The 15,390-nt window shown below is 46.4% G+C and overlaps 2 protein-coding genes across 4 annotated transcripts in view; one reads left to right on the top strand and one right to left on the bottom strand.

Annotated features, from left to right (window-relative positions):
- Positions 1-323: 323 nt before the first annotated feature.
- LOC142463215 (testis-expressed protein 47-like) overlaps positions 324-15,390 on the top strand; it is a 24,378-nt gene continuing 9,311 nt past the window's right edge. The window contains exons 1-7 of one of the 2 annotated variants that reach the window (XR_012787390.1): positions 324-457; positions 4,944-5,016; positions 5,476-5,579; positions 6,165-6,229; positions 9,595-9,796; positions 10,572-10,731; positions 11,520-11,683. Coding sequence is in view for 1 of the 2 variants with exons in the window: in XM_075565675.1 (XP_075421790.1) it covers positions 389-457; positions 4,944-5,016; positions 5,476-5,579; positions 6,165-6,229; positions 9,595-9,796; positions 10,572-10,731; positions 11,520-11,557 (711 nt within the window). In the remaining variant the exon portion in view is untranslated. Of the gene's footprint in view, positions 458-4,943; positions 5,017-5,475; positions 5,580-6,164; positions 6,230-9,594; positions 9,797-10,571; positions 10,732-11,519; positions 11,872-15,390 lie in introns of those variants that run through there. The other variant, XM_075565675.1, reaches the window with a different exon arrangement.
- The window catches only part of ARHGAP17 (Rho GTPase activating protein 17), a 23,999-nt gene continuing 21,396 nt past the window's right edge, over positions 12,788-15,390 (bottom strand). Inside the window, exon 18 of one of the 2 annotated variants that reach the window (XM_075565673.1) lies at positions 12,788-14,689. In XM_075565673.1, the coding sequence (XP_075421788.1) occupies positions 14,568-14,689 (122 nt within the window). In that variant the 3' untranslated portion in view covers positions 12,788-14,567. The remainder of the gene's footprint in view (positions 14,690-15,390) is intronic. The other variant, XM_075565674.1, reaches the window with a different exon arrangement.

The following is a 15,390-nucleotide window of genomic DNA, read 5'->3' as shown; positions in this document are numbered from 1 at the left end:
CACACACACACACTAGTATACATATATATATACACACACACACACACACACTCACCCACTGTATGTAGTTGCATATAAATACTTCCTGTGTATGACTATACACTGAAGTATATCACCCCTTTAATGATAACTGAAAATATAAAATGGAGAGACATATGTTACATTTACTATTGGGAAAGGGAACCCGTTGCCCTGCCTTCCTGTGTGTACACTCCTTATCTCCCTCTGAGCCCTGCTGCCATTCATCTCCTTGTCCCGTCTCCCACGTGATGCTGTTTGACGCATGACGTCATGACGTCTCTCCATCCCTGGTTGCTATGGTGACGCGGATGCAGCAGCAGCAGCAGGTGCTGCTCAGTCCGTGTGGTCCCCCGCGCCGGTTGCACACATGGCCTTCTACGGGGTGTGCTCCTCCCGCAGCAACGCGCTCACCGTGCGGCTGGACAGGCAGCACAAGGTGAGGAGGCCGGGGCTCGCACTGACTGTTCGTGCACACAGTATATATTGTGTGCCATATGTCTGTATGCTATGCTATGTATGTGTATGTACACACAGATAGAAAATGTATTACATCTTTATATACTACTATAGTGAGTGCTGCTGATCTTTTCGTTGTTGTGTGTGTATATATATATATATATATATATATATATATATATATATATATATATATATATATATATATATATAATTTTAGTGTATAAAGATGTGTGTGTATATATATATAGAGAGAGAGAGAGAGAGAGAGAGAGAGAGAGAGAGAGAGAGAGAGAGAGAGAGAGAGAGAGAGAGAGAGAGACACACACAAAAAAAGAAAAGTAGGTCTACAAAAAGCACTCAACAATAAATGCAAAAATAATATGGTTTTTATTAACAACACAGAAAAAGTAAATAAAACATTAAAATAACACCAACCGCTAAACTCCAAAATGATTTAGCTGCAAATTTTTTTTATAAATGGAACCCAGAAGAAAGGTAATTAAATATATAAATGGAAAAATAATAGCAATAAATACATTACCTAATGAAAAATCAAAAACATAAATGAGAATCAAAATACATCTTAAAGATACATTAATATATATATAGATACAAAACAGGGGAAAAATAATTTCCCCTGAGATGTAACACAGACCGGCGGGTCATGTCATAAACTCCTATATAGAGAGTGTTGCATAAATGTATCAAAGAGTAAACCAAAGCCACAGAGCTGTGAGGCAGAGAAAATGTTCAAGATGGTAATAGAACCTGCCTACAAAATCTAATGCTAAATTGCAAGGACAGTACTATACTCATGAATGGTAGGTGTAATTGATAATAACTGATATAGTACTTCCGAGCACATAGAGAGTAAGGGACAGTCCCATAAAATGTCCGTGGTAAGGCAAATGAGTGATTCGCAAGTAGTTAAATTGCAAAAAAGTCCATAATAAAAATAAGCAACAAAACATCAGTTAGTAGACATCTAGCTCCCAGTTGCCTGATAGTATAAACCCACAGTACACGGTAGTACTTAAATGCTCAGTCCAGGAGGTAGGCAAAAAACCTACCATTATATACATAAAATAATGTGTGGTTTGCGTGTAATTAGATGGTCCTCTCATCTGGATGTGTCGGATGGGGAGGCAAGGTACCGTTATTCCTTAGAGTTACAATTTTCCAGAACAGCAGCATTGTACCATATTTCTCATTGTGTATGTATGAGAGAGTTATATATTTGTTCCTCTGTATGTATGTATGTCGGGATTATGCCCTCGTTCCTTTGTGTATACAGGCATACCCCGGTTTAAGGACACTCACTTTAAGGACACTCGCGAGTAAGGACATATCGCCCAAAAGGCAAACAGCAGCTCGCGCATGCGCCTGTCAGCACGTCCTGAACAGCAATACCTGCTCCCTACCTGTACCGAAGCTGTGCGCAAGCGGGGAGACTATAGAGCAGGCCTGCACAACTCCAGTCCTCGAGGGCCGCAAACAGGCCAGGTTTTCAGGATATCCCTACTTCAGCGCATCTCGCTCAATTAGTGGTTCAGTATGACTGAGCCACTAATTGAGCCAGCTGTGCTTAAGTAGGGATATCCTGAAAACCTGGCCTGTTTGCGGCTCTCGAGGTCTGGAGTAGTGCGGGCCGGCTATAGAGCCTGTTACACATGCGTTATTTACATCAGTTATGCCCGTATATGACGATTGCAGTACAGTACATGCATCGATAAGTGGGAAAAGGTAGTGCTTCACTTTAAGTACATTTTCGCTTTACATACATGCTCTGGACCCATCGCGTACGTTAATGCGGGGTATGCCTGTATATATATTTATATTTATGTATGTGGGTTGATACATTTATTCCTCATTATGCATGTGCGGGGTGATACCCTTGTTCCTCATTGGGTATGTGTGGGGGTGATATCCTTGTTTTCCTCGTTGGGTATTTGTAGGGGGTGATACCCTTGTTCCTCGTTGGGTATGTGTGCGGGTGATATCCTTGTTTTCCTCGTTGGGTATGTGTAGGGGGTGATACCCTTGTTCCTCATTGGGTATGTGTGGGGGTGATATCCTTGTTTTCCTCGTTGGGTATGTGTAGGGGGTGATACCCTTGTTCCTCATTGGGTATGTGTGGGGGTGATATCCTTGTTTTCCTCGTTGGGTATGTGTAGGGGGTGATACCCTTGTTCCTCACTGGGTATGTGTGCGGGTGATACCCTTGTTCCTCGTTGGGTATGTGTGCGGGTGATACCCTTGTTGCTCGTTGGGTATGTGCGGGTGATAACCTTGTTCCTCGCTGGGTATGTGCGGGTGATAACCTTGTTCCTCGCTGGGTATGTGCGGGTGATACCCTTGTTCCTCGTTGGGTATATGTGCGGGTGATACCCTTGTTCCTCGTTGGGTATGTGCAGGTGATACCCTTGTTCCTCGTTGGATACGTGCGGGTGATACCCTTGTTCCTCGTTGGGTATGTGTGCGGGTGATACCCTTGTTCCTCGCTGGGTACACTGGCGACACACTTTATTCGAGCTCGGCTAGTCCCACGAATTCGGGTATACCCGGGTGTATTGAGGTTTGTGACTGTTTTCTGCCCGAGTGCATTGAGTTATTTTCCGGCAGGGATTGAAGCATTTTATTCCCGCTGGCTGCAATACTGCACAGTACATATATATATACTGCATTACAATTCATGAATTTATGCCATCTGGTAGACACGCGAAGCATTGCAGCCTATTAAATCCTAATCATTATCATTTAACAGATCAGCCGCCCATCAGCCAAGCATGAACCCAGGCTGGGAAGGCAAATGCAACGGGGCTTGTCAGAGGTGAGGAGCGGCGCATTCCAGGTATCTGCCAGGTACATACCGGGTATTTGCTCGAATAAAGTGTGTCGGTGCAGTATGTGTGCGGGTGATACCCTTGTTCCTCGTTGGGTATGTGTGCGGGTGATACCCTTGTTGCTCGTTGGGTATGTGCGGGCGATAACCTTGTTCCTCGCTGGGTATGTGCGGGTGATACCATTGTTCATCGCTGGGTATGTGCGGGTGATATCATTGTTCATCGCTGGGTATGTGCGGGTGATACCCTTGTTCCTCATTGGGTATGTGCGGGTGATACCCTTGTTCCTCGCTGGGTATGTGCGTGTGATACCCTTGTCCCTCGCTGGGTATGTGCGGGTGATACCATTGTTCCTCGCTGGGTATGTGCGGGTGATACCCTTGTTCCTCCCTGGGTATGTGCGGGTGATACCCTTGTCCCTCGTTGGGTATGTGTGCGGGTGATACCCTTGTTCCTCGTTTGGAATGTGTGCGGGTGATACCCTTGTTCCTCGCTGGGTATGTGTGCGGGTGATACCCTTGTTCCTCGCTGGGTATGTGTGCGGGTGATACCCTTGTTCCTCGTTGGGTATGTGCGGGTGATACCCTTGTTCCTCGTTGGTTATGTGCGGGTGATAACCTTGTTCCTCGCCGGGTATGTGCGGGTGATACCCTTGTTCCTCGCTGGGTATGTGCGGGTGATACCCTTGTTCCTCGCTGGGTATGTGCGGGTGATACCCTTGTTCCTCGCTGGGTATGTGTGCAGGTGATACCCTTGTTCCTCGCTGGGTATGTGCGGGTGATACCCTTGTTCTTCGCTGGGTATATGCGGGTGATACCCTTGTTCCTCGTTGGGTATGTATGGGGGTGATACCCTTGTTCCTCGCTGGGTATGTGCGGGTGATACCCTTGTTCCTCGCTGGGTATGTGCGGGTGATACCCTTATTCCATGTTGGGTATGTGCGGGTGATACCCTTGTTCCTCGCTGGGTATGTGCGGGTGATACCCTTGTTCCTCACTGGGTATGTGCGGGTGATACCCTTATTCCATGTTGGGTATGTGCGGGTGATACCCTTGTTCCTCGCTGGGTATGTGCGGGTGATACCCTTGTTCCTCGCTGGGTATCTGTGCGGGTGATACCCTTGTTCCTTGTTGGGTATGTGTGCAGGTGATACCCTTGTTCCTCGCTGGGTATGTGCGGGTGATAACCTTGTTCCGCGTTGGGTATGTGCGGGTGATACCCTTGTTCCTCGCTGGGTATGTGCGGGGAATACCCTTGTTCCTCGCTGGGTATGTGCGGGTGATACCCTTGTTCTTCGCTGGGTATGTGCGGGTGATACCCTTGTTCCTCGTTGGGTATGTATGGGGGTGATACCCTTGTTCCTCGCTGGGTATGTGCGGGTGATACCCTTATTCCATGTTGGGTATGTGCGGGTGATACACTTGTTCCTCGCTGGGTATGTGCGGGTGATACCCTTGTTCCTCGCTGGGTATGTGTGCGGGTGATACCCTTGTTCCTCATTGGGTATGTGTGCGGGTGATACCCTTGTTCCTTATTGTGTTGCTGTGTGAGGTTCATACTCGTGTTCCCAAGTGTAGTTATCTCCTCCCTGGGTTTATAACTTTGCTTTTGTTCTTTCAGAAGTTTATTCTTCACAGATTGTTTTATATAGCGAAGATCTCCCCGGAGCAAACAGATCGAAGGGACGTGGCAGGTAACCCCGTTTTTAGTCTGGAAGCAGATGGGGAGCCAGGGCAAGAATGAGTGATGGTGGGAAAGCTGTGTGTATGAGGGGCTTCAGACACTGCCTAATGGATCTGGCATACTGTGACAAAGCTGTTGTAAGCGGATGAAGAGCAGAATTGGTCCAGTGTAGAATTGAGGTGTAATTGAATAGCTGTGCGTATATACACTAGGTCTGTTCAGAGGACGATGAGCTCTTCACTGAGACAGTATGTGCATGCGTCAGAAGACTTACCTGACGGGGTATATTATCTTACCTTCTCTGGCATTAGGCCATGTTCCTGTTCACCTTGGGATACAATATAAATTGTAGAGCTTTTACTGTTGACGAGTCTGCTAATAAATAGCAAACTGCAGCATTCACACTCATTCTTTACAAGAAGGAAAAAAATAAAAGCAATGACCATTTCCCCCCTCTCTACAAAAAAAGGTTACTATGACAGATTGTTCCACAACATGATGAAGCCGTATCTCGGAGAAGCAATTTCAGGATTACTTCTCGTCTACCCCAGCTGCATTATTCATGTTCTGGAGGTAGGTGCTGCTATTTATTGTAGGTAAGTGTAATTGCTGACAAGTTTAGTGCTTGGGGGACCTGCAATGTATTTCAGAGAAAAGATCTTGGTTTTCCTCCCAGGTATTACCCACACATTGCCTCTTCTGTCCCAATATTTCTCTTTGTTTGATGCACGTCTTCCCATTTGTCCTAAATGTCCTTGTATTATGTCTGGTAGACTATGTAAAAGCATGGTGTACTTGATGTTGTCAGCATTATATAAATGAAAACACAAATACCCTTTTGAATGACTAATTTTAAACAACGTATAGAAATACATCAGTTTAAGCACAATACACTGCATTATAACTACAAACTTCCATGCTTGATAATAATTAAAGTGCAGACACTTTGTTATGCACATGTAACGAGCGTTATTGCACCAATTAACGCAATATGATGAGTTAACGCAGGCACATTATTTAACAGCAGTGCTATTGAAAACAATGGGTAAGGAGATAACGTGTGGTAACACATTATTTTGTGCATTAACGGTGGTAATACCATTTGCAGTGTATACGATTGATGTATGTAGATCACATTTCTCTCTCTCACTTCTGCAGTCTTCCAATGAAGTCCTGTACTCTGTCCTTAAGGACCTGGAGCAGATGCTACATCAGGGTGTGAAGTAGGTATACAGCACCCAACACGTAGACAATTGCACAGACCATGTGTCTTGGCAGAGGAATCATAGCTAACATTGAACCTGTTCCTACAGTAATCAAGGCACTTAGGCCTTTATTCAATAGGGTGTGAAGCCGCTTCCCCATTTTGGAGTAGGCTTTAGTCTCATTTGCTTGACTGAATCTGATCTCTTCTCCAGCTGAGGGAAGTTGCTTCACAACAGGTCTTTAGATGAGATAATGAAAGGCTGCTACACAAGGGAGCCCAGTTCCAGACCTGTGCCAGGTCAGTGCGACCGTGGCAATCGACCCGGGTAAGCAAGGTCACACAAATTGCTTTCCCAGTGGAAAGCTCGTACCCTGGGCTATGTAGGTTTATTATCAGGGGGAGAGTTCATTGTGCATGTAGTTGGTTAATGGGGAGTAATACTATATTGCTTTACAGCACTGTATATTACAATTTTATAGGCATAATTAATCCCTGCCCTAGAGTTTACATACTATTTTTAGGATGCCAAGTAAATTTGCCAGCTATAAAGAGCTGGCACTGGTTCCCAAACGGCACTCACACACTTAAGGCCAGGCCACTCCTCCCCGGATAAAAAAATAAATAAATATATATATTACTGTAGAAAACAAATAATATACCCAAGATGATAGAAGAGCAAACTTACACCTCCAATAATGTGATATATTTAATTCTAAAGAAGAAACCAAAGCAATTATTGCATTTCCAAATCCGCTTCCTACCAGCTCACCAATACTGCTATTCCATGCGTATTTCGTGCTGTAATGACTAACGATGACAGCCACTTATCCTTGTTGCGCTAATTCCAGGTTGTTTCCCGGTGCTCAGCCGCAGTGCTGTCGTATTGCCGGCAGGAAACCTCCGGTAACCATCTCGACAAGTAGCAGCAGCTGCCCTGATTAGTTACTTCCCAACACATCCCCAAACCTTAATAAGACCAGCTGTGCAGCTGGACCATACGCCATCCAACACCGAGCAGCCACTTTACCTTTTGTTTCAGCAATGCCCCTTATTTCCTCTAGATCAGGCCCGTCAAACTCAAAATATTACGGGGGCCTATTTTATCTGACTGCAAGACCCGGTCCGCATCATTCTTACACTAAGCTTACGCCGATTGCAGCGACCCCCCATATCCCACCACCTCCTCTAACCATCCCATTGCTCCCTCTCTTCCCCCCTCCCACCCCCATCTTTTCTCTCCTCTTGCTCTGGGGCGGGAGGTGTGATAAAGTGGTTGATCGGATGAGCAATCTCACCTGCTTGCTGCTCTCTGCAGGGTTCCAGAGTCTGACATGGGTCTGTCTCTGATCTGCAACATCTTACAGGCCATGTGTATGACAGAGCCAGGGTGTGCAGCGCACAGCAGTAATGAAAGAGCAGGTCTTGCAAAAAATGAGTCCTTTATTGACAATTCATAGTGATGTGGGACAGCAGCAAACCTTCAACGCGTTTCGTTCAAAGGAACTTTATCAAGAAATGCTGTGTGAGCTAAAACAAACAATTTAAATACAGCTGACTCGCCTGATTTCGCGCCAAATGGTGACGTCATTAGATGTCTCTAACCAGTGAAAATCATGATCTTCGCGCATGCGCGCGACGCCAGAGTACTGAGAACTCCCTGCTCATACCAGCCGAGCTGGACGTCTCAACCAATGGAATACCTGATCTCCGCGCATGCGCGCGGCGCCAGAGTGCTAGGGATTCCCTGCTTATATCAGCCGTGCTCATTCCTTTGAACGAAACGCGTTGAAGGTTTGCTGCTGTCCCACATCACTATGAATTGTCAATAAAGGACTCATTTTTAGCAAGACCTGCTCTTTCATTACTGCTGTGCGCTGCACACCCTGGCTTTGGATACATATTCTACTACAGCTGCACGCTCTGGAAGGGAGACTGGGGAAGGAAGAAGAAAACTACAGTGAGTACTATATCTGGGGCCAACCCAATGAGGAAGGGGGGGGGCTGTCTTTGGGCAACCCACCCCAACCTTCAGGGTACCTTATGCCCTCCTAAGGCTCAGTACTAATCATTTATTTGTGGATTACCCAGTTCATGCTCCCTTCCTTTAAATACAGTCCCAGCACTTTTTGAGCACCACTCCAAACACACAGATCATGTGTATGACAGCCCTGCATTAAAATGTAAGTTCTCCGTATCAGGGCACTCATTACCTTCTGTATCTGCTTGCGCTGGTCCACCCTTACATGTATGTTACTCTGTACCGCGCTGCGGCATGTTAGCGCTACACAAATAAACGATGATAATTGGTTGTCGCAGAGTACGAAATACCCAAGGGACAGCACTATTGATGAGCAAGCTGACATAGTATCAGTCAGGGCAATATTTTTTTTTTTTTTTTTTTATCCAGACTTGAATTTAAGATATTACACGATTGAAGGTGTATGTTGCTTCTACTAGGGCCACATGTTATATTTTAAGCACACAAGGACTGCAAGTTCTCTAACCTTATCCCCGGCGGCTTAAAGCGACACATTGCCATGGCAACGTGGCTGGGTCACATGACGTTGTGACATCAGAAACGCTGGAGACAAGGTAAGAGGGCTGGGGGGGAGGGGGGGTGCTATTCTGGACCCAGGCTCACTTGTAGCATGTGAGAAGATCCATGTAGCATAAACTCATCCCCCTTTTAAAGCAGACAAAGTCCTTCTACTTTATTGAGTGGGGTTAACAGAAATATAGAAGTACTTGCATGTAGTTTGTGGTAGGAAATGTCTCTTGTGAGGAAAAGTATCCTATTTGAGAGGAAGTGGCTTTTTTTTAAATTTTATTAGGGGAAGGTAAAACAGAATCCCTTTCTAAGGCAGCAGTGGAAGATGTGTCTACTCACTTTGGCTGCTGTTGGTAAGAGAGAGCACACTTTCCTTTCCAGACAGGAACAAGCCAAGGGGCATAACAATATACAGATAAGGGCAGGGGGAGAGGGCTAAACCAATCTCAAACTATGAGCATTGGGAGGTTACCAGGGCAACTGGCTAATGGCTTGCAGAAAGGTGATATAGTAACAACGATGTTGCAATTTATTCAGCAGCACTGACTGCTTGAACAGGGAAAACATGACACTTTCCCTGGGGAGAGCTGGCAGCAGGAGAGCAGAAAAAGTACACAGAAAATACACAACCCTGTTCCAGGACAGGCGCAGAGGGAACACTTTGCGCACCCCTGCTGTACATGTTGATTTTTGCCTTTTACTTATAGATTTGCCACCGACTTTACAGTACACGATTTTTTTTACGTGTATTCTGATTTGTTGTCAGATAAAACAAAAAATGCTGATTATAAATAACAATTACAAACAGAACCTCACTTCTCTAACTCCCCTAGCGCACTTCTGCAGGATGCCAAGATCATACTGATCTCGCACAACATTCCCAGCAGGCTCTTCCCGCAGTGGTATTTCCGTAATGTGCATTTGCCCATGGGTCACCTGGAGGACACATCACAGGAGCAGTCTGTAGACATCTTGGTGGAGGAATGTCTCACTAAGCTGTTGAAGCTGGGGGTGTTTTTGTCCAAGATCCTCAAGGCAAGTCCTGCAGCACCCTCAGCATGTACAATTACAGGTCTCATTCATCTTTAATCCTGTCATCCTCCAACCATTCTACTGCGTCTGACCAAGGGTGGCCAACTCCGGGTCCTCAAGGGCCACTGACAGGTCAGGTTTTCAGGATATCCCTGCTTCAGCACAGGTGGCCCAGACAGACAGAGCCACATGTGCTGAAGCAGGGATATCCTGAAAAACCCGACTCATTGGTGGCCCTTGGGGACTGTTGGCCACCCTTGATGAAGCATCAGACTCTCTGTAACAATTTGACATTTTGGTCTGTGTTGTTGCTGCTACTAGAATCCCAAAAGTTCCAACACGGGTGTTTGCCCCAGAAACGCCCTCTCCCGCTCTCATTTCCACTGTTATACCTACAAGTCTGAGGCTGCGCTTAGTGCTGGCTATGGTGACTGCGACGTCGTGCAGCGCCGTAGCAAGTAGATGCAGTCCGTCGGGGGTGCGACGGCGCTGCAGAGCGACGGAGCGGTCGCGATCGCCGGTAGTTAAAGGATTTTGACTTTTTCCGCCGATCACCGTGTGATGTCAGCGGCACGTGAGCGGTTCAGCCAATGAGGGCGAACTGCTCACGGCCACGCCCCGTCGCCCTCTTGCACCAGAGTGCAGGAATCGCAATAGCTACGGCTGACGTCACGCAGTCTGTCGCTTAGCCAGCACCATAAGCGCAGCCTATTACAAGTTGCTCATTAATCTACTGAGGCAGACATGGCTAAATACAGGATAATCTCTGATTCCGCAGCTTGGCAGCAAGGGACCAGGAGAAGACCTGCATGGGCTGGCCCCTGAGCTGCTAAACCATGAAGAAATCATCTGCCTTCTCAGCAAGTCCAAAGAGCTCTTAACGCCAGAGCAGTTCCTGCAGGTGTATAACAGCCCCTTGAATGTCTCCATGGCTTCAGGTATGGGCTGGTTCCAGGAGACACTTCAATGTTACCCTTATAGAACATGAAACATCAATTGAAATCCATATGCTGGCTCCAGGCAAAAAAAAATACAATGTAAATACCATGTTACATAGTTTTACAAATATGATATAAACCAACACCCCTCCTGCAGGCATGTAATAGAAAGTACGTGCCTTGCACGGATTATTCATGGAATTGCATTATCTAGTGTAGCATTCTTTTTTTGATCAGTGTGATTACACCAAAATAGGTCCACGTGTCATGTTTTCATGTTCCTGGAAACGATTTGTCTTGTAATATAGCGAGTCATTCAACACATCTTGCATTAAGCCACATAGGATAAACACTATTTTGCAGCGGAGGTGCTACTTGGCACAATATAAAAGGAAGCAAGGTTTCCATAACCTCCACTCACTGGGCCCAGCTGAAGGTATCGAAATCTGTTTTATGGCTTTGACAACGGTACAGTATCACAGGTCGTTCGACAAGATCCGTACTTCACCCTTTGAGACCCACGATGTCGCCACCACACCCTGGGGTCCTGCTGTTCACGTCATCACGAGGAGCGTACACGTGATCGCAAAGTGCCATGGCTCCTTGGGCACTCAAAGGGGGTTTACGGGCACATTGCCGAAGATGGTAGTGCCGCCACATACGGCTCTCAAGGTTTATTCTAATATTACAGATCCCAGGTGTACAGAATGTTACGTTACGAATGACGATGTGTCTCGTCTGTGTGACATGACATGATCTAATCCGGTCTCTTTCTACTTTCTTCCCAGATAAAGTATGGCCAATCCCTCAGCATCTCTATCTGTAACAGTCACTGCCATTCTTTTCTCTCACTTCAAGTCTCAGTCCCCACAGAATTTGCAGATGTCAGATGTTTATGAAGTGGTTCCGGAAGCTCAAATCTCACTACATTTGGGTCCTTCAACTTTGACAGGTATAACACCATCCCAGGCTTGTGTGGACAGCTATAATTTATAAACATCAGTGCTAACAAATACGTTTTATTCCTTTGCTTACATTAAATGTATGAAAAAATGGCATTTGCACAGTGTATGCAGTTAACCAAAGACTTTGGATTTAGTATGCGAAAATTAGCAGATTAGACACAAAAAGCAAAATATGTTACCTCACAACCATCTTTATTTCCTTAGGAACAGGAAATGTCATATTTCAAAACAGAAACTTTCTTACAGTGTGCCAAAAATATATAATTTACGTCACATTCTCCGTCAGTTCACTTTATTCATAGCAGATGAAGCCGCTCGCACCTGCTCAAAGAAACTAACTAAATAACAGACCAGGCGGTAATTTTATAGACTTTGTATATATACTGTATATATATATATATATTTAATATTTATAAATTGGTGCTCCAGCTTTTAACAAAATGTGTTTAGACCAACAAAAAAAAACCCCCAAAAAACTACTTGAGATTGAAAACGTCAAAACTTATAGAGCCTTTCTCAAACCTGAGAGAAAGGATTGTGCTGATAAGACGAGGCTAGAATGTATACCTACATAAGTGATCTTGGGAGGGGCGGGAACTACATTATTAGGTCTTCAACAGACCAGCAACATGGGATGCAATTCTCTCTGGACCATCCGTAATACAAAAGGGGCATACCAAGTTAAACACAGCAGTGGATTTAAAGCTTGCTACAGTTGCAAGCGTGGCACCTTGATGAAGCCATGAACTTATTCGCACGCAGGGATCTTTATATCCAGCACACTTGGGGTTCATATAATAGCATCACATTGAAACTCTAAATTGCTATACCCATTTCAGTGTATATGTATTTATATATAAATTTCTCTAGGACACAGGATATTTCAGATGTTACTGGGGAAATACAATGGGGTGAGCGGGCCAAAGATTAAATACAACCATGCTCAATGTTTGCAGACAATCGCATGGCTTACAGCAGGGGTTCTTAACTCCAGTCCTCAAGACAACCTCCCCCCCCCCCCCCCAACAGGTCAGGTTTTCAGGGTGTCAGCTTCAGCACAGGTGGCTCAGTCGATGACAGCCACTGATTGAGCCACCTGTCCTGAAGCAGGGATATCCTGAAAACCTGACCTGTTGGGGGGGGGGCGGGGGGGTGCTTGAGGACTGGAGTTGAGAAACCCCTGGCTTACAGAGATCTGCTTCAGTGCTGAAGGGCCCAGTAAATACATTTCCAAGGTACTGTTATTCAACGTGATATAACCCGATGGTAACCTCACTCCTAAGTAACCCGACGCCTTACAAGTCGATTGCATTAATAAACCACCAGATTCTGGTGCCAACATGGTAATATAAACCTGTGCTGGGGGTGCAACCCCGATACTGAAGAGAAATGGTCTACATGGCCCTTCCAGCAGCAACTGTTCACTTATTTCCCATCGGAGGAGGAGGTTATGTATGAGCGTCCCGCTCACTGCAGCACAGCACCAACACTAGGAAAGAGAAGGTCAGCTGGAAGCTATTTGTGGAAAGAAACTTGGATAAGATCCAAAAGCAAAATTAACTATCCGTCGAAACCTTTGTAAAACAAAAATCGCCCTAATAGAAAAAGCATGAGGGAAGAGTGAACTGATCCCTGAAACACTGCACTTTTGCATACTTCGTGTAACCTGTATTTAAAGAAAAAACGATTTCGAAGCACCCTTATTGCCTACAATATTGATGTGCTTGATGCTGTGCGGCTATATAGCAAAGACCCCAAGGTGCTAAACTGGGGCAGTGTTGGTGCAACCCAACGTGAAATCCACAGGGAGTCGGGGACTACCAGCATTCAGCTATTTACAGTATATTACACTCAGGGTTTGGGTTACAGCCAGGTCATATCACAAGCCCAGCTCTTCATCTATAACTAGCCAAGTGCACTTAAGAGTTTTGGAGCGGAGACAAGGACATTATTGCCCAAATGTCACACCCCCAATTCAGTTCACCATTGAGCAGTACAGACACACACACAGACGCACACACGAAGGTAACCGAGAACCAGCAGTTGCCAACGGCCCATGTGCCTGGGACAGTGGTTTCATGGTTTCTTGCTACTTAACCCTTTCACTGTTGGAGGTACCTGCAACCCATTGCTCTGCAATCTATTTCAGGTAACCCCCGTCAGCAGAGAGATTCATTTCCTTTACTTCACCCACTTAAATCCCATATTAAATCTCATCAAATACTTTGTTGTTGTTACCGTGACCATGATGCTGAACAAAACCCCATGCTGCTCTTTAGAAGGGTGCAAAGTGATATTTTAGAGCAGTTGTGCTCAACTCCAGTTCTCAAGCCACCCCAACAGGTTAGGTTTTCAGGATATCCCAGTTTCAGCACAGGTGGCTCAGTCAAAGACTGGGCCTCTGTTTGAACCACCTGTGCTGACCTTGGGATATCCTTAAAACTTGACCTGTTGGGGGGGCTTAAGGGCTGGAGTTGAGCCCCCCTGCATTAGAAGGGCAGATTTGTGCTCTGATCTACACGCAGGTGGAAGTTTATACCTTAAAACAAACAACACACATGTAAAGTTTGCAATGGAATGTCTGCACGGAGGTCTCCACCTCCTCAGTAACGAGAGGAGCAGCTAGACACGTCTCTTTAATAGTGGCATAAATGGGCAGCTCCTAGCCCGACTGACGCATCCTGCGTCTACCAAACCCAAGGCTGCGTCAGTATCTGTAACACGCAAGACACGCCAGGTCATTCAAACTTTAAAGTCCTTCCTGCTCCTAGAAAAACAAAACAAAGAAAAGCTTTTCGCTGTTGGGTCTTGACGTGAGGGCGTTCGTTGGTGGAGAAGTCCATGTCTTGGAGTGTGGCTGCTTCCATCTCCTTATAGAGCTGTGCTTTCTACATCAGTCTCAATATTGACAGCGAGTTGTAGGGCAGACTCGGCAGCAGGAGTTGGGGGCGCAGACTCGGCAGGAAGCTGGCCCTGAACATGTAAAATGGGATCTGGAAGTGGAGAAAGAGTGCGAGCAGAGAAAGAGAGAGCGAGCGCGAGCAGAGAGAGCGCGAGCAGAGAGAGAGAGCGAGCGCGAGCAGAGAGAGAGAGCGAGCGCGAGCAGAGAGAGAGAGCGAGCAGAGAGAGAGAGCGAGCAGAGAGAGAGAGCGAGCAGAGAGAGAGCGAGCGCGAGCGGAGAGAGAGCGAGCGGAGAGAGAGCGGAGAGAGAGCGAGCGGAGAGAGAGCGAGCGGAGAGAGAGCGAGCGGAGAGAGAGCGAGCGGAGAGAGAGCGAGCGGAGAGAGAGCGAGCGGAGAGAGAGCGAGCGGAGAGAGCGCGAGCGAGAGCAGAGAGAGCGAGCGAGAGCAGAGAGAGCGAGCGAGAGCAGAGAGAGCGAGCGAGAGCAGAGAAAGAGCAGAGAGAGCGAGCGAGAGCAGAGAAAGAGCAGAGAAAGAGCGAGCGAGAGCAGAGAAAGAGCAGAGAAAGAGCGAGCGAGAGCAGAGAGAGCAGAGAAAGAGCGAGCGAGAGCAGAGAAAGAGCGAGCGAGAGCAGAGAAAGAGCGAGCGAGAGCAGAGAAAGAGCGAGCGAGAGCAGAGAAAGAGCGCGCAAGCGCAGAGAAAGAGCGAGCGAGAGCAGAGTAAGAGCGCGCAAGCGCAGAGAAAGAGCGAGCGAGAGCAGAGAAAGAGCGAGCGAGAGCAGAGAAAGAGCGAGCGA

This window comes from Ascaphus truei, chromosome 11 (genome assembly GCF_040206685.1).
Source record: "Ascaphus truei isolate aAscTru1 chromosome 11, aAscTru1.hap1, whole genome shotgun sequence".
Lineage (NCBI taxonomy): Eukaryota > Metazoa > Chordata > Amphibia > Anura > Ascaphidae > Ascaphus > Ascaphus truei.
The sequence above is the reverse complement of the archived record's forward strand: the minus strand, read 5'-3'. Positions and strand labels throughout refer to the sequence as shown.